The sequence below is a fragment of the Martes martes genome (assembly GCF_963455335.1).
Source record: "Martes martes genome assembly, chromosome: X".
NCBI lineage: Eukaryota > Metazoa > Chordata > Mammalia > Carnivora > Mustelidae > Martes > Martes martes.
In genome coordinates this window covers 37,224,779-37,249,321 of record NC_137897.1, presented here as the reverse complement: position 1 = coordinate 37,249,321, position 24,543 = coordinate 37,224,779, and the positions used below count along the sequence as shown (strand labels likewise).

Sequence of the window (24,543 nt, the reverse complement as noted above, 5' to 3'; positions counted from 1 at the left end):
GGCTCAATCCCAGGACCCTGAGATCATGACCTGAGCCGAAGGCAGAGGCCTAACCCACTGAGCCACCCAGGCGCCCCCATATCTTTCTTTTTTAAAAAAATTTTATTTATTTGAGAGACAGAGATAGCGAAAGCAAGCACAAGCCAGGAGGAGAGGGAGAAACAGGCTCCCCGCTGAGCAGGGAACCAGACGTGGGGCTTGATCCCAGGACCCTAACATCCTGAGCTGAAGTCAGATGCTTAAGTGACTGAGCCATGCAGACACCCCACTATGTATCTAAGAGAAATTAAAACATAATTGATTAAACATTATGTGAATGATTACAGCATTATTATTCATAATAGCTCCAAACAGGGAATAACCCAAATGCTCATTCTGATGAATGGATAAATAAGATGTGGTATAGCCATTCAGGGGAAACTCTTCAGTAATAAAAAGAAACTATTGGTGCATATTACAACATAGATGAACCTCAAAAACATACTAAGGAGACACAGAAGACTTTATATCGTATGATTCCATCTTTCTGAAATCCTAGAAAAGGCAAGTATATCAGAGAAAGCAGATCAGTAGTTGCCAGGGCTGGTGGTGGGGGAGGGAGGTTTTTGGGGGGTGACGGATATGTCCTAAACTAGATTGTAATGAAGACTGCACAACTCTATAAATTTATAAAGAGTCACTGAACTGGATATCCACAAGAAGTAAATTTTATGGTATATAAATTATAGTCTAGTGTATTAGTTTGCTGGGACAGCCATAACAAAATACTGTAGACTTGGTGCCTTAAACCACAGAAATTTATTTTCTCTCAGTTCTGGAGGTTAGAAGTCCAAAATCAAACGTGCTATCAGTGTTCCTCTTAAGGCTTTCTCCTTAGCTTCCAAATGGCTAGACTCTCTTGCTGCCTCCTCATGTGACTGTTCCCCGTGCACATCAGTTTGTTTTTAAACATACAATCTTGGTTATATGTAATACTTGACTTCACAAGGTAGGAATTCTTAGGTTCAGTTTGTTGACATATTTTTGGTGGATTTTTATTTTGTTCTGAATTTTTAATCTGTTGAGTCCTTTTCATTTTATGTATTTTCTCCCTCTGACAATGGACTACGGGTGCCTGGGTGGCTCAGTCCGTTAAGCATCTGCCTTTGGCTCAGGTTGTGATCCCAGGGTCTTGGGAACAAGCCCCACAGTGGGCTCACTACTCAGCGGGGAGTCTGTTTCTTCCTCTGCCTCCCCACCCCGAGCCGCCAGCACCCGCCCCCCCTGCCCTGCTCATGTTCACTTGCTCTCTTTCTCTCTCTCTGTTTCTCAAAAATAAATAAATAAAAAATCTTTTAAAAAATGAATACACACTAGCTGCAGGTTCATTGGAAACATTTACAAAGTGATTTCCCTTCGGCAATTTTTGTATTTGCAGGATTATGCTGTGTTATAAGCTCCTCCCTTTGTAACGTTGATGGTGGGTTATAGTAGAAAACACTGACTATATAATTTTTGTTCTCTTTTAAGAAAAATTTTTTGAAATAATTTTTTACTTACAAGATGCTACAAAATTGATACAAGATAGTTCTTCTGTTTTGTTTTCCCAATGATATCATCTTATATAACCATAGTATATTATCAAAACCAAGAAATCGACATTGGTATAAAATACTAAACTTGTGGACCTTATTTGAATTTCACCAGTTGAATTTCACTCATATTTTCTTCCTAGTTTATGTTTCTCTGAAGTTTTTTTTTTTAAAGATTTTATTTATTTATTTGAAAGACAGAGATCACAAGCAGGCAGAGAGGAGAAAGCAGGCTCCCCGCCGAGCAGAGAGCCCAATGTGGGGCTCGATCCCAGGATCCTGGGATCATGACCTGAGCCGAAGGCAGAGGCTTAACCCACTGAGCCACCCAGGCGCCCCTGTTTCTCTGAAGTTTTACCACATGTATATGTTTGTGTAACAGCCAGCACAATCAGGATACATAATAATCGTATTTTTCTAGGGTTTTGCTGTTTGAGTCTTCATTTTAATCAACCTTATTGAGGTAAACCCTACTTTAATTTTTAAAATCAACTTTATTAAGGGAAGTACAATTTACATAAGATGCAATGTGCCCATTTTAAGCATAAAGTTCCAGGAATTCTGATCAAAGTATGCATCTGTGTAACCACCACCGAGACACCATACAGAATATCTCTACCACCTCAGAATATGCCCTCGTGCCCCCTTCCATTCCATCCTCCTCCATTGCTCTGACTTCCACAACCATAGACCAGGGTTTTATTTTTTATTTTTTTTGAAGATTTTTATTTATTTGACAGAGAGAGAGAAACAATGAGTATAGGCAGGGGGAGCAGCAGGCAGAGGAAGATGGAGAAGCAGGAAGAGTGAGAGGGAGAAGCAGGCTCCCTGCTGAGTAGAGAGCCCCACTCGGGGCTTGATCCCAGGACTCCAGGATCATGACCTGAGCCAAAGGCAAATGCTTAACCAACTGAGCCACCCAGGTGCGCCACCATAGATTAGTTTTGTCTGTTCTTAAACTTCATATAAATGGAGTGTTACAGTGGTCCTCTTTGGAGTCTGACTCACTGTTTGGGATTTAAGATTTGAGGGACAGCTTTGAAAATACCATGTATATAAAGAGTGCCGCCATTCATGTCATAATCCACCATGGCGATCTCTGGGTGTTTGTGTAATCATTTCTCATCATCCGGATTGATGGCCCTTTATTTTTAACCATGCTGGTTTTATATTTTCAACTAAATTACTCTCCTAACCCCCTTCAGAGGTTTTTTAAACATTTTAAGGATTTAGAATTATCCATATCCTTCTATTTATTTTAATTATATTCCTCCATTTAAATTTTTGTTCTGCCTATGAAATTCGCCTTGCTATTTAGTGTGGTAATAGTTCTTTTAATAAAGAGGATTCTCCAGGGACACATGTCATTATCATACCTTTTATCAGAGAGGTAAGTAACTGGGGAAGCATGGTGGTTTTTAGGACATTGGAAACGGAGAGGTGGCAGGTAGGGCCCGAATATGGCATTACGCAGAGGGAGGTGGGGATGGTTATCTCCACTCTTTTTTCAATGTTTCCCCCTTGCTTTTCTTTCATCCCCTCTATCAACCTTTTTTTTTTTTAAGATTTTATTTATTTATTTGACAGACAGAGATCACAAGTAGGCAGAGAGGCAGGCAGAGAGAGAGAGAGGGGGAAGCAGGCTCCCTGCTGAGCAGAGAGCCTGATGCGGGGCTCGATCCCAGGACCCTGGCATCATGACCTGAGCTGAAGGCAGAGGCTTAACCCACTGAGCCACCCAGGTGCCCCTCTATCAACCTTTTTATCCCTTCCTCTTCCATTCTTTTGACCTCTTCTCTTTCTTTTTCTCTTTTATAGGACTTCAGTCTCTTCCTTCTCATTCTCTTTACTTTGATTCATTTTTATTCCTCTTCTGTTGTGAAGGTTCCGTATAACTTTCTTCCCTCTCCCTACTTGGTCTCTCTCCATTTCAGGCTTTGCAATTGCTGACACCTTTTCTTAGGAGAGTTTAACCGTCACTGTCATCATCCTCATCAGTGTTGTTACAGCAGGTCTCTTCCTTTTACCCCTTGGGTTGGACCCCAGGTGTGTATATCACCCCAAATGAAGTGTTGTTTGAAATGAACTCTGTATGGGTCAGGTTTCCCTTCGGAACACAGTGCTCCTGCAACACCCCTCTCCCCGCCCCCGCCATTGGGAGGCTCTTCGGTATAGAGGGGAGAGCAAGGCTTTTCAGTCAGACACATGGGTTCGGAACCTGGATTTATCATTTATTACCTGTTTCTTCCTGGCTATGTTTTTAACCTCTTTTGGTTGCAATTCCCTTATCTGTCAAGGAAGACTAACAAAACTACCTTAGAGTTACTGTGAGCATCGGGTGAACAATGCATGTCAAGGGCCCAGCTCATAGTAAATAGTCAGGAAAATTTCAGTCCCCCACCCCCCATCCCCCACCCCTTTGCCAAGATTTGGTTTCTTTCCTTTCTTTCTTTTTCTTTTTCTTTTTTAAAAGACTTATTTATTTTAGAGTGAGAATGTAGGGTTTGGGGGGGATGGGGGGCAGAGGGGAGAAGGAGAGAGAGAATCTCAAGCAGACTCGCCATTGTGCACAGAGCCTGATGTAGGGCTCAGTCTCATGACTCTGAGATCATGACCTGAGCTGAAATCAAGAGTTGGATGCTCCACTGACTGAGCCGCCCAGGCGCCCCTGGCTTATTTTCTTAAGATGAGGTAGAGGGGGTGGTGTTTCTCGGGGAAGGGAAGCATAAACAGGGACTGTGCTAGTCATCACTTGTGCTGCAGGTCTCTTGTATTCTTTTTGGCACAAATTGTGGCATATTCCAGAAGAATGTTTGGAGATGCTGCCAGTGAGACCAGGGAGTTCTAAAAAGTGACCATTAAACTATTCGTGCATTTCTCTTCCTAGGTATTTCCTAGTATTCCACTTATGTTGTGGGTATTAGGATAGTTTTTAAAAGTCTTCTCTTACTTAAATGAGACATTTTGTTGTGTCTGTTCTATTTTAGCAAATTCACTTAATGGTCTTTTAGCAGGAAAGGTGATAAATAACTACCTTTATTATTACTTTATTTTTTCATTATTCAGAACCAATAGCAGTCAGTAATAGACTACTACAACTGTGTTTACATTCTGACTATTCTGAACTTATACTCAAAGATTTTATACCATCATCATCTGGGTTGTAGAAACTTCTTATAGGCCCTTTATTTCCTTTGCAGTCCACCCTGTTCTTTTCTTTCTTTATAGCTTAAAATATGAAACCATTTTGGGTATATGTTAATTCTCTCTCTCTCTCTGTCTCTGGTTCTACTGTTGATTTTTTTCATCTAGTATTTCAGGGAATTTATTTTTGCATTTGTGTTTGTCAAAAATAAACGATTCTCTCTCTTTTTAAAAAAAAAAAAGGTTTTATTTATTTATCTGACACAGAGAGAGAGAGATCGCAAGTAGGCAGAGAGGCAGACAGGGAGAGAGGGGGAAGCAAGCTCCCTGAGGAGCATAGAGCCTGATGTGGGGCTTGATCCCAGGACCCTAAGATCATGACCTGAGCCGAAGGTCCAGGCTTAACTCACTGAGCCACCGAGGTGCCCCCCAAATAAAACTATTTTCAATTCTGGCCTAGTTGACTTTTACAGTTAGCTTTGTTAATTAAAACTTTGGTTCTTACTGACATGTAGTGGAGATAATATTCTTTTTTTTTTAAGTTTTTATTTATTTATTTTAGAGAGAGAGAGAGCTCATGCAGGTGTGTGTATGAGTGAGGAGAGGGGCACAAGGAGAGGGGGAGAATCTCCAGCAGACTCTGTGCAGAGCATGGAGCCTGATGCAGGCCTGGACCCATGACCCTGAGATCATGACTTGAGCTGAAACCAAGCATCGGATGCTTAACTGAGAGCCACTGAGACCCCCTGGGTTAATATTCTTGTTTGTTTGTTTGTTTGTTTTTACGATTTTATTTATTTATTTGAGAGAGAGAGCACAAGCAGAGGGAGAGAAGAAGCAGGCTCCCCGCTGAGCAGGGAGCCTGATGTGGATCTCGATCCCAGGACCCTGGGATCATGACCTGAGTCAGAGGCAGATGCTTAAACAACGGAGCCACCCAGGCGCCCCCCGGAATAATATTCTTCAGATGTGCTCTCAGCTTTCTCTTTTTGCCCCCCATGCCCTGTGTGCTGAACAAAACTTTGGCTTTGCTCATGCTTATTTTCCCCCTCCTCTATCTGCTGAGGATTATTCTGAGTCTTTCAGTTAGACTCTCGGGTTTTGGGGGATGTAAGAAACGAAGAAGCCTGAAGTGGGGGTGGGGAGAGAGAGAGAGAGATCATGGACAGAAGCAGTGGTGAGGAAGTGAAGAGACTATTGAAAATTGAAAAAGAAGAGGAAAGGCATTTTGGGGGAAGTGTAGATGTAGAGCATAAATTTGGATCACCTGTAGAGTTTCTTCAGTGATCTCAGATGAGATGGACTTTTCAGTTGCTAGTGGGTTGCTCCATCTTTTGGAATAAACCATCATGCTGAGAGTGTGCACGTTTGGCTTATTATCTAAATGTTACATCATGATGTTACATATTTTTATGTTTAAGCAAATAAGAGAATCACCATTGTGCTCCCTCTGTCACTGTCGACCTAAGTTTTCTCTCGCCTCCCTCTGAAATCCTTTTTCCATCCGCTTCTTTCCCAAGGCTGTCACTGCTCTGCTAGTTCACGTCTTTCCCCTGGAGAGCAGCCTCTTCAGTGGCATCCCTGCCTCCAATCTGTTCCTCTCCCTCAACTGTCCATGCTGCTACAGAGTTAACTTTCCAAAACGTCTACAGTCCTTTGACTCAACTTTGCGTGACCCAGGGACCACCTGTCTGACTCTTGTGCTTTGCTAATCTCATCACCTCTGCCCTCCCTTTCCCATTCAGCTTTCGGCCACACAGAATGACTTGCAGGACCGCCGTCTGGGAGCACTAACATGGTCCTGTAACTTTGCACATGCTGCTCCCTCTGCAGAGAATGCCCTTCCCCACTTGTCCGTATGTGGAGTTCTCCTTCCATCTCTCAACCTTGAAGACCCATTTCAGATGTCACCTGGACGTGCTGCCTTCTTCTTGATGCTCTCGGGTGGTTAGTCACATCTCCTACCGGAGTACCTTGAAACGCTATTACAATAGCCCCATTAGGCTTCTCTGTGTCTTCCACGGAGCTGAAGTGTACTGGGGTTTTGTGGCAGTTTGGGAGATCATGATAAGTTTGTGGCCTCTGAAGCTAGGCAGTTTGCGTTCTTTTCCTTTTCTCTTTTTCTGTTTTAAGATTTTGTTTATTCATTTGACAAAGAGAGAGAGCATGAGTGGTGGGGAGAGGCAGAGAGAGAGGGAGAAGAAGACTACCCCCCTCCCCACGCTAAGCAGGGAGCCCATGTGGGGCTAGATCTCAGGACCCGGAGATCTGAACCGAAGGCGGCCGCTTAACGATCTGAGCCACCCAGGCACCCAGGCAGTTTGAGTTCTAACCCCAGCTATCCCATTCTCTTATTTTGAGTCCTGCGGTAAATTATTTAGCATCCTAAACCTTGATTTCTGTAAAGCAATGATCACAATATCCCCTATGTTGTTGATGTGTTGTGAGGGGTAAATGAGGTAGAGCATAAAAGCACCGAGCACATTGTCTGATCCATTCTGACTACTTGACCAATGTTGCCGATTTTTCATTTATCTTTGAATCTCAAGAGTCTAGCACAGTGCCTGACACATAGCAGGACTCAGCAAGGTACACCAAATGGATTTTTAAAAATATTATTGAGGGGCGCCTGGGTGGCTCAGTGGGTGGGTTACAGTCTCTGCCTTCGGCTCAGGTCATGGTCTCAGGGTCCTGGGATCAAGCCCCACTTCGGGCTCTCTGCTCAGCGGGAGGCCTGCTTCCCCGCCCCTCTCTCTCTCTGCCTGCTTCCCTGCCTACTTGTGATCTCTCTCTCTGTCAAATAAATAAGTAAAATCTTTAAAAAAATTAAAAATATTACTGAATCTCTAATGACTTTTCATTTTATAGCCAATGCATTATAATTATTTGGAGATACCATACCCTGCTTTGGAGTTATTTGCATATAATCTCATCTCCCTTACTTGACTGTACAATCCTGAGAGCTGGAGAGACTGTCTTGAGAGATTTACCCTCCACACACAGCTTTCAATTTGGCAGGTGCTCTGTAACTCACTTGGTCTGTATTACTTTGCTTTTGATAAAGGAGCCTTTCTTGTATTGAGTATCCATTTTGTGGTCTCAGCTGTTGATGCACTTGTGGGAAGTAAATAACAAACTTTGAAACCCGTAGGGCAATGCAGTGTACTGGGGAGTCCAGTTTATTGGGTAATTACTAGAATGACAGAATGGATTATTTTAATTGGAAGAGAACACACAAGTCATCCTTCCTAAGCATCTTTTTTCTGACTCTTTCAGGTAGAATCCCACCTTGAAACCATGTATCTCAATATGGTGGCATGAGGGGGCATGTTTACCTCAGTTCTCATATATATCCTCTGGGAGAAAAAAAAATTTATACACATACACACACACATATATTTGATAAATGTCATATATATTTTTTACCAACTATATTTTCCCTTTATCTTTCATATTATAGGTGCTGTTTTTCTTTTGTATATTTTATACTGAATATTTCAATATTCAGTTTTCTCTATTCAGTTTATGAAACTCCATGATTCACAGCATGATTTCTTTTGGATGAGGTGTGATCCCTTCTAGTTCTAATTATTTTCCCAGGATGTCTGATTTAAAGCAGTGGATCTGAACCTTTTCTCTTAGTAATATCAAGTGTTTTTTAATTGCCTTGCTCAATAGATTCCATAAGGATGTGAAAAGACTATTTTAGATGTGGTTTTGACAGTATTTTTAAGCTTCCAGCTTTGCATCCTACACTGATTTATATATTATTCAGTATTTTTATACATTCATTTTCTCTCCAAAGCTCTGTTATATATACATAATTTTCTTAGTCCTTTAAATAGTGTTGCACTGTCCTGTGGTTAGCAGGTGTTGATTTTCTAATTTTTTGCTGAAAGGTTAACCAGCAAACAAAGGAGTTTCAGTGGTTTGCACCAGTTATATGGTTAATTAGTGATAAAGCCACAAGAAGAATGTTCTAATATTCTAGCCACATCTTTTTTCCCTTTTATGCATCATAAAATCAGGTCTTAAGAAGCAGCAGACAAGTAAAAATAAATTTGATGGATGCTTACACTGTCCATATAGGTGTGTTTCATCTTAAGCCCTAGATTTAGTCATGAAAAATTTGAGCACAGATCATAAGTAGATTTATGACGATAATATTTTTGTAATAAAAAATTCTTTAGAAGTCATCTCTATTTTGTATTTTCTGTCATTCAACTTACCTTTACTGACCCTCTCCTGTGTTCAGCAAGCTAAATGAGATTCAGAATTGTATAAGTTGAATTTTCTTAAAATAAGATATGCCTATTTAAACACAGTATCCATAGGAACACAAATTTATCAAAAAAAAGTGAGAGGAAAAAATTGAGAATTTGGAGTGAGATTCTAACTTGAGCCTTGATATTTAGATGAACCTCTTCACCTTCGCAGTCCCAATTAAAATGACTGCAACATTTTAAAATATGGAGAGACGCTATTAGTGTTGGAGGTTGGGGGTGGTAGGTCCATCTTTGTGCTGAAATCTTGGAGGAATTACCACTAGGTGTAGTGCAGATGGGCTCATATTGAGGAAATGTACTGAAGCCAACAACCTGGCAGTTTCACTTCATTAAAAAAAAAAAAAAGTGTCAAGAATTGAGCCGGGGTGGGGGGTGGGTGGGGTGGGGGGGCGGTTAGGACCACCTGTAGGGGCTTGCACTTGGCTCACTGACACAGCCATTGATGGCTTAGGAGTGTCAGGAGGAGCCCCGGGAATAGTTGCATTAGGGTATGGCTCTGTCGCCACAGGCGGTTTGCAGGAAGGACTGGCTCTGTTCCTGGAGTAGATAGAGGTCAGGTCAATTTAGAAAATGTTTATATGGAAAATGGGAAAGTTTTTCCCCTAGGGAACTACTCACGGCCGCCACCTCTCTCCCTACTTCTCTTAACCTGCTGTATGTGAATTTCTATCAACCAGCCTCCCAGTGGAAGGAGGAATCAAAAAACCTCAGAATGGCTGGTGAAGGAAGGGAGAGTGGAATCCTACCCACCCTGTTTTGGGGGAAAACACCAGTCTGGATAGATGGTTCTTTGTTCAAGAATGAACAAAGAAAGCCAACATAGGGTTTCCGAAAAGCCCGCGATATAAACATAGGAGAGTAGAGTATTTAAGAGGCAGAGGAAGAAAAATATTTTCTATAGGAAAAATGAATACTTTTGATAACAATTTGCTCTGTGCTTTCTGTTGAGTGCACGGAAGTAACAGAATGAAGGAAGCAGTGAAAGCAATCTCTGGGGGGTGAAAGCTGGAGGAAGAAAATAGAGCAAGAGAATAAATTTAAAATATTGCTGAATAAGACTCTAGGCAGAGAGGCAAAGGGAGCTCGCTTAAGAAGGAAGAAGTGTGAGGGAACTCAAAGATGCATTATATTGGTAAAGAAAAAAGTGAAAGTTGGAGAAAATGAGATGAGTGATGGTAAAGGCAAACCTGACAAATTCTCCCCCAATGTGGAGCAAGTTCAGCTCTAAGAACACAAGATGCATAATGAAAGACTGGACAAAGAGCAGAGTTCTCATATACAGACAGATGTTCTGAAAGAATTAGAAGCTAGATTAAAAGCAGCCAAAGCAATTAGGCATATTATAAGAAAATAATAAAAACAGATCCCACCTTCTTGACTTTAAAAAGACACAGACCTGAAGACTGAGTCCTTACCATGTACCAGAGAACGTAACAGAAGAGAGAAAAATAATTTGATATAGTTTGGCAATTTTTCTGTTAATTTCAGGGATAAAGCAAAGAAATTACCAAACATCCTGATCAGAAAAAGAAGTTTAACCCCCAAAGCAGAAGTTAGCATTAGAATTCTCTGCAACATTAAATGCCAGAAGACAGTGAAGCAATGTCTGTAACTTTTACAGGAAAATGTTTGTGACCCAGAAATACTAGACTCTGCCGAGGTGTTATTCATTAGTGAAAACAGTGGAAAGATATTCTCAGATATGTGATTTCTCATAAATACGCCATCCGCATACTTTTCCTGAGGAAGTTGCTCGAAGATGCACTCCAGCCTATTATAAAGCAAATTAAACAGTTCAACCCTGGTGAAGTCATGAAATAAAAGGATTAGTGATGAGCAATAGAAACCTTATGATTATAAAATAAAAACTTCAACATTTTAAAATGTTTATTGAAAGATAAAATTATAATGAACAACAATGAAATGAGCCCCAAATACAATACAGGGAGATAAAAAAAGAAAAACCTATTACTTTTCTCTACTTAGATAAATTGCAGTAGATACTAATCTTTGGAATTAATACTTCAACTAAAATTCTTAAAAAATAATGAATACAAGGAAAATCTCCCTCAATCAAAAGAAAAAAAAAAAAGCTTATCTTTATATTGTCTTTCCCTAGGACCTGCACATGTTCTTTCTTTAGCTTTGCTTAAAAAACATACATGCTTTGTGTTTCTAGCTACGTTAAAAAAGAAAGAAAGAAAGAGAAATACATCAGAACAGAAACAATGTATATTGATCCCACTGTGCGGGGATGTTGTAGTATGTAAATCTTCAGTAAGTATGGGCATGAAACCATGCATTTTTTTAAAAGTACATAAAATTTGACGTAGCTATATAATCACAGTTACCTTAAAGGGAAGACATGAACAAAACAGTGGGCTCCAGGTAGCAGAAAAAACCTGTACTTTCTGTTCCTCTCTGTTCATATATTGGTAATACTTTATATATTAATCTTTACAGTGGAAAAGTAAACTTCATGAAAATAAAAAATCCTATAGATAGAACAGAGTTACAATTAGAGGCAGATTTATGGTATTGGATGCCTTGTTCTTACCCCCGAAATTAAAAATAAACTAAGCATTTAATGTAAGGCATTAGGAAAAAACAACAACACAATAAAACAGATCATTCAGCAACTGAAGGTGGGGGCGGGGGGAGTCAGGATTTTATAAAACCATAAACAGAATAGATTTGAATAAAAAGTCTAAGAGTTGAATCTTTAAAACCGACAATAGAATTAGTAAACTTCTAGCTCATTTGCTCAGGATAGCAAACCAAGATATACAAAATAATGTATTTAAATCACAAATTCAGAGGAAATGACATGTCTAGCTTATGCTAACTATGAAGTGAAAATTCTAGTAAACATTAGCAAAACTGATTCAAAGACTACAATACTGGAATTGACAATAACTACAGAAATATCAAGAACACTGCCACGGAGCCACTCCGGTTGTTAAAGTGACTGTCTCTAAGTATTATGGCCTATTTTTATCCTACTTTGTGCTCTTGAGTTGTCACAAAAATCCTATAATAAGCAGGGACTAATTTTGCATATGAATAAAGACTAACTAAAACAACAAAATCTTTCCCTAAGTAGGGAGTTCGTTCTTGTGGAGCTTTTTTAAAGGTAGAAAACAGCTGCCTTTCTAAAATTTAAGAGCAGCAAAATATTGACATGCAGTCAAAGGAGTGCCAGGGTTCAGGGAGCCTGGTAATGGGCCCAAGAGGCCTTGTGACTCTGGGCTGACCAATGGCCCGGAGACCACTAACGGCAAATTGAATTTCTAGATCACCGGTCGCCTTCATGGCTCTCTGAAGCCTCTAGAATGTGAGAGCAGACCCACCAATTTTGAAGTGCCATGCAAACAAATGAATTCTAATCATTCTTTGAGGTTCAATGGAATCTCTATCACTAGAAAGCCATTTACAGAGTGCCCCAAATTTTGCACATCTCGATCACAAAGTTTTGATAGTTTGTTTTTACTAGTAACATGAATAGACGAAGTGCTCTTTACTACCTTCATGAAATAAGTAAAGGAAGATCTGGATTTTTGATTTGGGCCACTCTGGATATACTACACTCAGAAAAAAACTACATTGCTCACTCTCATTCCCAATGAAATAAAGCTGAATTATGGCAAGGCTCTCTCCTGTGTGTTAGAAACACTGCCGAATATAATCTATGCAGGTAAGAAGATTGTGTTTTCTCCATTTCTTTTTGTAGAGGAAAATTAATTGCTATATACATACAATCTCTTTATCTTGTGGAATGTGTACTTAGATATGCTGTTATTCACTCAGACCCATTGTTAAAATGCCCCCTTGGTAACATCACTTTGCTAGGATCAGATTAAATGATGTTTTGTTCTCTGTGGATCTTATATAGCAAGAGAGGATGTGAGAAATAGAGGCACGTCCACAATGTGACAAGGGGACCGCAACAGCAAAAGTGTGACCTGAAGTCACGTTTTTCCAAGCTGGCGTTCCCAAAGAACTTGAGCTTGTTGAATTGTACCTCAAATTAATCCAAGGAATTAACTTTGAGGAAGTTAGCTCACATTAGCTAACATTAGCTTATCAAAGGGCATGTGAGTTTCCTCCACCTCCCCCACCAAAATCTAAATTTTGTAGAACTCAGTGTTTCCCCATTATGTGTGTCCATAGAACCTTCTTTCCGGCAATCCTTTATGAAAAGGTCAGGGCTCCTGTGGGTTGAAGGACACATTTTGCGCAAAGTCTATTTACAGTGTACATTAAATGGGGAAAAGAAAAAACTTCTTCAAATACCGGCTTCGTTTTTGAAGGTTTCCTGTCATGAAAATATAATCAACTTGCACCTTTCTCATCGCTTCAACTTCTTTTGGTCCTACTAAAGCAAAGTAAAGCACTTACAGCTTTCTTACACTGATACTTCCTCCTCCAAATGGATTCCCAGCAAAGGGGAAAAATCTATGACCTACTCAGTGTTATTTTTAGGAAAGCTGAACTGTCAAGTTCCTGGTAGGGTTTCACCTTGATATTTCTTTCTCTTTAATAGAGGACCTCTCAACAGCAGAATATGGGTGCCTTTTAATCCTTGCCTTTTAAGTTAGAGGGGGTGCTAGAAATAAGATGGTTTCTTTCTCTCTTCTCTCCCTAATATCTGACCCCCTGCTTAAATATTGTCATTAACTCACAGGGGTCAGTGAAGTCTGTTGTTCACTCATAGGTTAACTCGAGAAATCTTTGCTGAGTGCCTGCACTGTTCCAGGCACTATTCTAACATTGGGTATATGTACAAGGTGTATGGGGGTGTGAACAGGACTGACAAGCTTATAAACCTAGTGGGGAAGATAACCAACAAACACACAGGTAAATACACAATTTGCAGACAGTGCTGAGTGCTAGGATTAAATCAAAACAGGAAGCCAAGCAGTTTTTTTCTCCCCTGGTGAGGGGAGCACTGTGTACATGGTAGTCTGGGAAGGCTTCTCTGTGGAGGAGACTTCTGAGCTAAGAACCAGATGGTGAGGAGCCGGCAGATTTTTTTGGATCTAGATAAATGGGCCCGCGGGAAACTAGAGAAGTCTGGAGTATGCTGGGCCTATTTTCATCAAGAGACTCCTGGATTTAGGTGTGTGCTTTGGCTTACAAAGTTAGATTTTGGAACTCAAATATGTGGGTTCCTTTTAATCTCACAGGAAGGATGGCTGTTTGCCCAGTGGGCACCCGAAGCTCTTCTCCATTTCTGTCCTTCAGGAGAACAGCATTTCTCAGTGGTATACAGTTGGGCCTTGTTAAGAGTCAGAGCAATCTGAATAACAGTTGCTATTAATATACTGGTTATGTGAGAGGTGTGCAATTATACAAGCGTCGGGAGTTCAGCTCAGATATGAAACTCATCTCAGTGCTGCTCTAAGATTCGACTGATCTGGCTCCCGTCACTCTAAGCTCCTCCATGGAGAGCTCCCCGCCGCCACACACCCGGCCCATTCTGACTATCAACAGACTAATTTTTATCTAAATCGATTTCCTTTGTGATGAAATGCTAGTGTTGGTTTATCTTTAGAAATAAGAAATTGCAAGTTGCACAGCCACTGAATTATGAACTTAAGAACAAACCATATGGGTTCTAGAATTCCTATAATAACAAATACATTTTGGGAATCAACAGAACAAATTACCTAGCTCACTTTTAAAATTCAACCTTCTTTGCTGTTTGTTTGTTTCTTGAAGGGCAAATAGGAAGGAGGGTGACTTTATGCACTGACTGCTCAAAAACCCAGGTAGCAGAGAACAGGGATTTGGATTAGTCAACTCGCTGACCCTATGGAACCCTTTCTTCTTTGCTGCCTACCCTGGCACAATTTGGCTGGGAGGAAAAAACCTTGATAACGTTGAGAGCAGTTCCCTCTACCCTCCTTCCACTCTTTTGCACCCCACCCTACCAGCCGGAAGCAGAAGTCTCATGAAAAGGTTTTGAGGCAAGCATCCTATTATAGTCTCTTTCTGTCCCAGTGGACTCGCTGAACACGTCCTAGACCTTGGGACACAGGCAGAGTTCAAACCAAGTCTGTGCTGTTGGGCTGCTCATCCCCCTTTCCTGGAAGACTCCTGACGATACCCTCTTTGCTTAAAGATTGTAAAGGTAACTAGTGTTCTTGCGCAAGACGGCCAAGGTGTAGGAGAGAGGCTGACCTTTGACTCTGGCAATCTCTCGAACCGTATACAGGGCCAGGCCCGGGTGGGTATACTGGCAGACGCTTTTGGGAACCCCACGAGGCAAGAAGTAGGGTGCATCAGTTTCCACGACGATTCTGTCCAGTGGGATCATTTTCAGAGCCTCGCGGGTCTCCCAGGCGGAAGAGTAGGTCAAGACCGCTGTGAACCCCACAGACATGTTGGGAAAATACTTCAAGAGGGGCTCGATGAGCGGGTAGGTGCCCGTGAAGCAATGCCTATGGATCTTGTAGTCAGGGGGCACTCTTCTTTTCATGATGCCCAGCAGATCTTCGTCAGCTTCTCGGCAGTGGATCACCAGGGGCTTCTTCAGAGACACGGCCAGCTGCAGCTGCCTCTCAAATACCCTGTGCTGCTGTGGGACCGGGGTGGTGCACTTGTAAGAGTAATCTAAGCCCATCTCTCCAAACGCTATGGCCTTGGGGTGCCGTAAGGCGTAGAGAAGCTTTCTCTCTTGAGTGTCATTGTAGTAACGTGCAAAATGGGGGTGACAGCCGAAGGCTCCCCAAACCAGATCATCTTTCAGCAGCTCCTCCCAGAGGCCATCCCTTAGTGTGCGAGGATCACAGAAATCGGAGATACAGCCCTGAAATTCCTTAGGGAAGGTATAGTTGTACATTTCTGTGAACTTGCTGAAGGTCCCTTTGAAAGACAGCTTGGAGTAGAGAATATCCAAGTGGCAATGGGTGTCAATGAAACCATGACCTAGGCCTCGATTCCAGTGGCATCTGGGCCCAAAATTAGATGCATATTCTCCAAAAGGATATGACGGGGTCTCCTCTTGGATGGTTTGCTGCTGGGCTTCTAAACTTCTGGAGAAATAAGAGGCATGAAAGTTCTGGGACGGACCTTCCTCTAATGCCTTCCAGTCTCTGGACCAGTTTTGGAAGTGCATTTCTGAGCCAGAGGGATAATTACTGAAAAAGCTGCGGCTGTTCCTCCCGGCCTGGGGTGTGCTGTCGCTGCTGCTGCCCACAGAGGGAGAGTAAGAAGGCTGGGGACTGCTGCTCCAGTAGCTGGTATAGGCCTGCCGCAGACCCCCGTGCAAATGAGGCTGGTCCAGTACACCACCAGTGGTGCAGGATGGAGGCTTTGAAACTCTTGAGAAACCCAAGGAGACTGGCTTCTCCTGAGGGAATCTGGCTGCAGCTAGCTCTTCTACACCAGGCGGGTGACTAAGTGAAAAGGGGCGCTCAGCGATGGCCTCCCTTTCTTGATGCTTTTGGATCTCTGAACAACAGTCACATCTGTCTAGAAATTTTAGGACCGGGCGGCCTTTTTCAAAATTGAGCACCGTTCTGTCAACTGGCAACTTCTTACAGGGTTTCTCCTGCGGATCGATAGTCATTCTCCTGTTACCAAAACTGTTGACGTCTATCGCTATCATTTCCTTCTCCACTCTAACCTTGGGGGCTGGCGGCTGCTTTTTCGGAGAAGCAGAGAAGGTGACGACCCTAGCAGGTCTTTGTCCAGGGCTGAGACGCTCTCTTATGCTGGGTTTTGCACCAACAGCTTCCTCTGCTTCTGGCATCAGTTTTCCCAGGATGCCCTGGATACCCTTCCCATAGATAAATGGAGCGCTTTGGTCATGCAGTGTAGCACTCTTTCTCCTGACGTTGTTTGGGTCCTCGGACTTATAATTGTGACCCTCAGCCTGCGCTGCAAATTCAGAGTTTGTGGAGTTACGGGAGCTCTGTCTGGAACTGCTCCTAAAGCGGTAGGCATCCTCGAGAGAAGCCATTTCCTCTAGGGAGGGGCTGAGCTCAGGAGAGTTGGAGCAGAGGGGAGTCCGCCGATGGGAGGAGCCCCAAGTGCTCCCCTCCCCCCCGAAACAGGCGTTTTTAGAGGCTCCACCCACACCTGGTCCTGAGGAATGGGGTGGTTGGGGGGGGCGGGAGGAATTTCCCCTGTCAGGCTGCACCCCTGAAAAACCTCAGCTTGAAAGCTGCAAGTCCTCTTTCTGTGTTCTCAGACGGTGGGGGACACTGGCCTCTCCTGAACGAAATACAGTTAGAAGGTGGCTGGTTGGAAAGGGCACATCAGTGGGCTCCCAGAGGCGTCCGCATTAACCGGGGGGCCCTACCTGAGTGTTGCCCTTGCTACTTAACTTCGCGCCGCTCCGGCCGCTTAGCGACCTCGTCCCCACTCTTTCAACTGCCCATGATGGTTCGCAGTGTTCCAGAGATGGCGAAGCCCTGCCACAGAGTGTGTGACCTCAAAGCGCTTTGGAAAAATCGCAAAGATCCAAGATTTTGGGAAAGCTTCGTCTGGCGTCCAAGTCACAACTTCCTTCCAAGATTTCGAAGCGCCTTCTCTTTCTCACAGAGCTACTTCCGGGGGGGGGGTATCAAAGCACTTCCGGGACTACAGAGCACTTCCGGGACACAGGGCGCTTCCATTTGGTTTAGAAAACAAGGCCCTTCTTAGATGCTAAAGCCCTTGAAAAGACTGCAGTGTGCTTTGGGGACCACACACAGGGCGCCTGGAGCCTAGGCTAGGACCCAACACAGCCCTGGAGCAAAAGGGGAGGCTTATACCCCTCTCCCCCCACTAGTCTTGGCCAGCGGAAATAGTCACCCCCCCCAAACAAGGGACTGTGCTCCTGCCCCCACCTCCCCCCAGTTAGTTGCCCCCCCCGCCAGCACCCCCTTGCCTCTTCTACCTTGCCTCTGTGGTCCAGAAGCCCACCCCCCCATCTGTGGCCCAGCCAGGCTTCCCTAGGAACTGCCACCATCATTGGCTGTTTGTTCCTTTTTTCCCCCCCATTCTTTTAGAAAACATGGTTTTTAAAACATAGTTTAAATATACATGCTTTTAAGAAACATAGTTATAATTATAGCATATTACCATTTTCAGTTCTGTGGTTTTTTTTCTCTCAACATTTCTGCGTATCCTAAGTATTTTTCTTACTGCTCTGTAGTTTTCGAAAACATCATACTAGTGCCTTCATAATATTCCACAGAGTACATAGATGTGCCATAATTCACCAAACCCTTCCCTTTCTGTTAACTTTTTAGGCTCCCTCACTTGAGTTTTTTCTATTTAAAAAAAAGGAAAAAAACACTGCAAAGAACATCTCTGCACATATGTTTCTCCATATTTTGGTTTGTTTCTTTGGGCTACATGCCCAGAAATGGAGTTCCTGAGAAGTATAGGAATTTAAAAATGGTTCCTCATAGCAGTACATTGCCTAGAAGAATTGTAGTAGTTTAAAATCCCATCCTTGATGAATAATCCCACCAGGCCCATTTTATAGGAGAAACAAAACTGCTGCCTCATTTTAATTTGCTCTCATCTGATAATATTTTACAGCAAACATTTTTCCTTTCTTTATTGACCCTCTGGTGAATTTTAAGTCCTTTTTTCATCTTCTTTAAGGGTCTTTTCAAAGTTAACTAAATATATTTTTATAAAATAGTCATGTTCAGGTTTTTTTGTTAGTATGTTTATTTTTTATTTACATTTTTTTCTATTGAGGTTATAACTTGTTTTTCTACTCAAACCTTAATTTTTTTCTTTCATAATTTTCTTTTTCCTTCTAATCCTAGAATGGTCATCCTCCCTTTCAAGGCTTTAACATACACACACACACACACACACACACACACGTTTGGAGGGTTGGTACATGGGTGGATCTGTTATATTTAAGCTGGTAATCCCATCTGGTATGTGTTTGGGATTATAATTTATTTTAGGTTGGGATATACTTGATGCTATTCCAAGTTAGCACTTTTTTCACTTATTGATGTAATTCCTTTTTCATGTGTTAAATTCCTATACGTGGAGAGCCTGGGTGGCTCAGTTGCTTAAGCATCTGCCTTCCGCTCAGGTCATAATCCCAGGGTCTTGGGATCGAGTCCTGCATCGGGCTCCCTGCTCAGTGGGTAGTCTGCTTCTCCCTCTCCCTTTCCCCCTGCTATTCCTCTGCTTGTGCTCTCTCACGTTCTCTCTCTCAAATAAATGAATAAAATCTTTAAAAAAAAATCCTGTATGTAATAGGGTTTATTTCCAGACCATTTCTTTTTCACATACTATTATGATTCTTGTACTGTGGTGTTGTACTATTTTAGTATTGAAGCATTAAATTGTAGTAAGGTATAAAATCTGGGAGACTTAGGTCCCCTCCATTACCCTGAATTTGTATTATTTTCTTTAATAGGCAGACTTGTTTATTTTATCAGGTGGACCTAGAATTATTTTTTTCAAATGCCTCCAAAACACCAATGAACTTCAAATATGTTGTTTTAGCCTGCTTATCCAGAATATATTCCACCTATTTGTCAAGTTCATTTCTATTTTTGAGTGTTTGTAGTGTTTTATATGGGTCACAGAGTCTTCATTACAACTATTTTTAAGTGTTCTGTAATTTTTATTCTATTGTGAACGTACTCTCCCTTCTCACCATATTTTCAGCTGATTAGTACTAGTACATGAGAATATTTTTTAATTACTTTATTTTTTAAATTTAAGTAGACTCCACGCCCAGCATGGAGCCCAAGGTGGGGCTTAAACTCACTACCCTGAGATCAAGACCCGAGCTGAGATCAAGAGTCAGACGCTTAACCAACAGTGCCCCTAAGAATATTTTTGATTCATTTGTGGTCATGCTGAAATCTTTTATTTATTCTTAGTTACCCAGCCTTTGCTTAATGCCATTATTTTATCAACCTATAGTACTTTGGTCTCTTTCTTGCTAACATTTTTATTTCATGCCTTCTGACATTGTTCAGAACTCCTCAAAATGGCATTAAATAATGTCGTCAGTAGGGGCATTTTTGTTCCATTCCTGATTGTAGCAGGTGCACAGTTTACCTGACTATAATGCCGGATAGTTAGGCCATTGTTCCAGAGCAGATGCTTTTCAGTCTTGTTAAGGACTCACTCTTGTATTTTAAAATGTATGGGGAAGGAAAATGCTGCCCTTTGTGCAGGTGGCTTATAACTGTTACAAGGCTATTGAATTCTGTTTGCCTGTATCTTAAATCCTAAGTAGTGAAATAGTCTGGAGCAGGCTTGCACACTCCTATCCCCTGGGGAGCTCTAAAAATCAGTATTCTTGGACCTGCCCTGAAAGATTCTGATTTCATTGTGTGTGGGTATGTGTGTGTGGGTGTGGATATAGCCCAAGCAACAGGAGTTTTAAAAGCTCTATAGGTGATTCTCATGGGCAGCCGAGGTAAGGACTCCTGCTCCATAGTTGACTTTTTTAATGGTCTGTCTGTCAGGAACTGGAAATCACTTCGTGGCTTTCCACCTGTTTGGGTATCCAGGGGAGTTGTGTAATGGGGTAATTTTCTTTTCCTTGAAAGTTTGAAAGAATCCATTCGTAAATCATCCTGGCTGGAGCTTTTTTTTGGACAATTCTTTGGTAATTTTTTTTCCACTTCTTACTTGGTTGTGGTTCATTCATTGCGTTTTGATAATTCACAGTTTTTACAAAAATCACTAATTGGGGTTTTATTTTTATTTTTTTTTAAAGATCTTATTTATTCATTTGATAGAGATTACAAGTAGGCAGAGAGGCAAGCAGAGAGAGAGAGAGAGAGGTGGGGGGGCGTGGAGGGGAAGCAGGCTACCCAGGTGCCCCAACTAATTGGGGTTTTAAAAGTTCTTTTCTTTCTTTTTTTTTTTTTTTTAAAGGTTTTTTATTTATTTGTTATTTGACACAGAGATAGAGAGTACAAGTACGCAGAGCAGCAGGCAGAGGGAGAGGTTTTCCGCTGAGCAGGGCGCCAGATGTGGGGCTGGATCCCAGGACCCTGGGATCATGACCTGAGCCAAAGTCAGCCGCTTAATTGACAACCACTCAGGCGCCCCTAAAAATTATTTTCATAAAAGCTTGTATGATATATTAAGATGATTTATATCTTATAATTTATTAAATTTTATGCCATCTTTTCTTTCTGACTTTATACTTTCTTGATTATCTTTGCTAGAATTTTATCTATTTTATTTATTAAAGAAGCTCTTGGATCTATGTATTATAGTTGCTTTTTTTTCCTTTCAGTTTCTTCTATTTATGCTCTTATCCTGTTTGTTTTCTACTTGTGTTCCTTATGACAAATTTTTACACTTCCAAAAAGTTTTGCTCAGTTCATTGCTCATGGAGTCAAAACTCTTGACTTCATTTCAGAATTACCTGAAAAAATACCTCTTTAAAAAAATACCCCTCTGACCTGATGTGATGTGGGCCAGAGAAGAAAGGTATTTTTATTAAAGCAGGGGGACAGGACTTATGGGCAGGAAAAGCTGCACTGGGATTGTGGGGAGCAATCTGTGATCTACTTGTAAGTTGGGCGTGTGTGTGCAGAGATAAAGGATGTTTCCGAAAGGATTTTCATATGTTAGAGAAGACTTAGAAGATCCTGGAGGTCTGGTTATTGTCAGGCTAAGGTTGCTTTTTGCCTGTAGCAAAACATTAGTGATTTTTTTTTGTTTTTTTGTTTTAAACTTTTTTATTATGTTCAGTGCAGAGAAAGACAATTATTGTATGGTGTCACCCATATGTGGAACATAAGCAAAGCTTTAGTGTTAAGGCAGTTGTGAGTTCCTGGAGGAATGTCACACTCTGCCTGTCTCAAGTATTTTTCAATAGGCTGCAAGTCGTGAGATTTAATTTTATCTACATTTCTTTTGCCTTTGTTCTCCTCATCATTACCTGCCCCCAAGATTCTGATTTAATTTATTTAAGCTTGGGTCTGGTTGTTGTCATCATTATCTTCTTCTGCTGCTCCCTTTTTTTTTTTTTCCCCTAAGTTTCCGATTCAATTTACTTAGGCTTGGGTCTGGTTCATTTGTTCTTTCTCTCTCTGTCTCTTTCTTTTTTTCTTATTTCATAATGCAGAGCCAAGGCTGAGAATAGCTGAGTTAGAACATTGAACTGAGTAAGCTCTCTTTAACTCTCAATTCTTTTATGTAATAATCTAAACCCAGTAATTCACCCAAGATGATGGATTTACCTAAGTTTTATAGGTTTGTACATCTTTAAATTTTATTAGATTCTATACTTAGCATTTGTATTTTTATTTTATTTTATTTATTTATTTGTCAGAGAGAGGGACAGCACAAGGAGACAGAGTGGCAGGCAGAGGAGCCAGAGAGAGAAGCAGGCTCCCCACTGAGCAGGGAGCCCCATGCCTGACTCCATCCCAGGACCCTGGGATCATGACCTGGGCACAGGACAGCTGCCTAACGGACTGAGTCACCCAGGTGTCCCTTAGTATTTGTATTTTAAAATTTACCTTTAGCACAATAATCATTAGTGAGAATTTTTGTTTATAGTTCCATAGTACATTTCTAGTTGTATTTGTGATTTGTGACTAGAACTTACATAATTTCTCTATGTCCAATTTATTAGAATTTTTCATAAATTAGCTTGTGTAGGGGAGGAAAAATCATTTTCCCTTTACCCTTCTAGGTGCTTGAGCTAAGATGCCCCTGTAATACAACACAGAATAATAAGAAAAAAACAAAAAGTAGTTTAGTAACCTGTATACTTCCTGTGTACATGGGAGAGACACAGGAAAACTGAGTAACTTCCACAAATGGCCCAAGCCAGCGCCTTAAATACCATCTCCAGCTAAAGATGGGCAAGAGGGTGTTGGGGGTGGCAAGCCAGTTGTTGTGGGAGTGGGGGGCTGGGAGGCTGAGGGAATGGGGGGGGTTATCAGGCAAAGCACAGTAAACAGGGGTAGGGTTGTTTTGCAGACTTAAGTCCCTGCCTTCTCCTCTGATATGAGTTTCTAGAGGTGTTTGCTGCTCCTCTTTTTCTGGGTACAGAGAAGGAGACACCCTTACAAATGGAGATTTCCCTTATACATGTAAATGTTTCTTACCAATGGGTCACTTTTACTTGGATATCAGAGCAGGTCTGCTGCCTTTTTTTTTTTTTTTAAACTGTTTATTTGAAAGCTGTTTCTTAAAATGAATCAGTTTAAGGTAAGTCTTAGGCTAAAGAAGCATTTTTGGGGGGGGTGTCATATTCTGTTTCTCTTCATGTATGATAAATTTCTATAAATATCTCATTGCCGTGTATAAGGGAGCCATCCTTTATATGCAGTACCAGATCTCTTACAGTTTATATTCTTAATTCTAAGACTATAATCATAAAAGAAATCACTGGCTTAATCACAGCTCTTGCAGGAAGAACAAACACTGCCACATGAAATGTATAGAATTTGTATTGTCTACCAACCTTTAACAGCTATGCATTTATCTGTACTATTCTATACCTTCTTCTTTAGGACCCCATGATTTGTCTGAGCGTTTTTCATCAAACAGAACCTAAGGATCATTTTCAACTTAGACTAGTGATGCTGGTCTCTTTATAGACTGTTGAGCCTTATTGAACATTACTGGTGTTTCATCTCTTTCCTGACAGTTTCTCTCGAAATTCAGCTGTAAATTTTTGACACTTCGATGTTGAGTTTCTGAGTAATACAGACTTTATGACTCATGCATTGGTCACACCAACCTCACCACCTTTAAAAATTCTCTGATTTATTTAGAGTGATTCGGCTCCGGCTTTTGCCTCGGGATTGCATTGCATAGCCTGTGACGGACAATCTTCTACACGCAATTATTTTGTGTGGCAGGGCTGCATCAGACAATAATCACTCTGAAAACAATTTAAGTGGAAATTAGGAATCCAAATCGACGTTAAAATCCAGCTATTTGGGATATGCAATGCAAAGTGAGCAGCTCAATTGACACGAAATAGGATTAACTCTTTCCCCGCCAGACAAAATTTACACTTTACATCAAGTTAGAACCAGGGGCCCAGCAGCTGAAACACACTCCTGGCTGCTCTGAGCTCCTTCTGCCTTTTGTTGTAAGAAGATCCTGATTTCCGAAATCTTATCATTTCCAATGTTTCCTTTATAATGAAGAAATGCCATGTATCTATTATTTAAAACTAATTGATTTCAGATTTTATATCCTCTAGGCTAGCATCAGATATTCAAATTGCCTTGGGCGCTCAGGCAGGTAACCTTGTATAATAACAGTAGGGCTTGCAGAAGCCTGTGGGGAACTGACGATCACATGCTCTGCCAACTGATCTTTACATTCCGTTTCCAAGAAAATTACAGCCAATTACATCCTGTAGGACCTCATTTATCTAATCTCTGCTTGACATCACAAATTATGATGAAACCCTGTATCATAATTATGTTTCTCTAAATTGTTATTTCTAGCAGGTTTTTATTTTAGGTCCTCTTCTCCGGAGACTCTGGTACTTCACGTTCCTCTATGATGAGGTGTTTTATCTGGGTGAGATCACTTTTAACCTATTTGGTGTCTCTTCCTTGGTGTTCTAC

The 24,543-nt window shown here is 41.4% G+C and overlaps 2 protein-coding genes across 3 annotated transcripts in view; one reads left to right on the top strand and one right to left on the bottom strand.

Annotated features, from left to right (window-relative positions):
* Positions 1-24,543, top strand: part of EFHC2 (EF-hand domain containing 2) — a 186,538-nt gene that overhangs the window by 43,189 nt on the left and 118,806 nt on the right. The gene's annotated exons all lie outside the window — the stretch shown is intronic.
* On the bottom strand, positions 15,120-16,967 carry LOC308336971 (putative deoxyribonuclease TATDN2; the record flags this gene model as incomplete). The annotated part of the gene is made up of 1 exon (XM_080794896.1): positions 15,120-16,967. The coding sequence occupies one exon, from the start codon at positions 16,965-16,967 to the stop codon at positions 15,120-15,122; it is 1,848 nt and encodes a 615-aa protein (XP_080651022.1).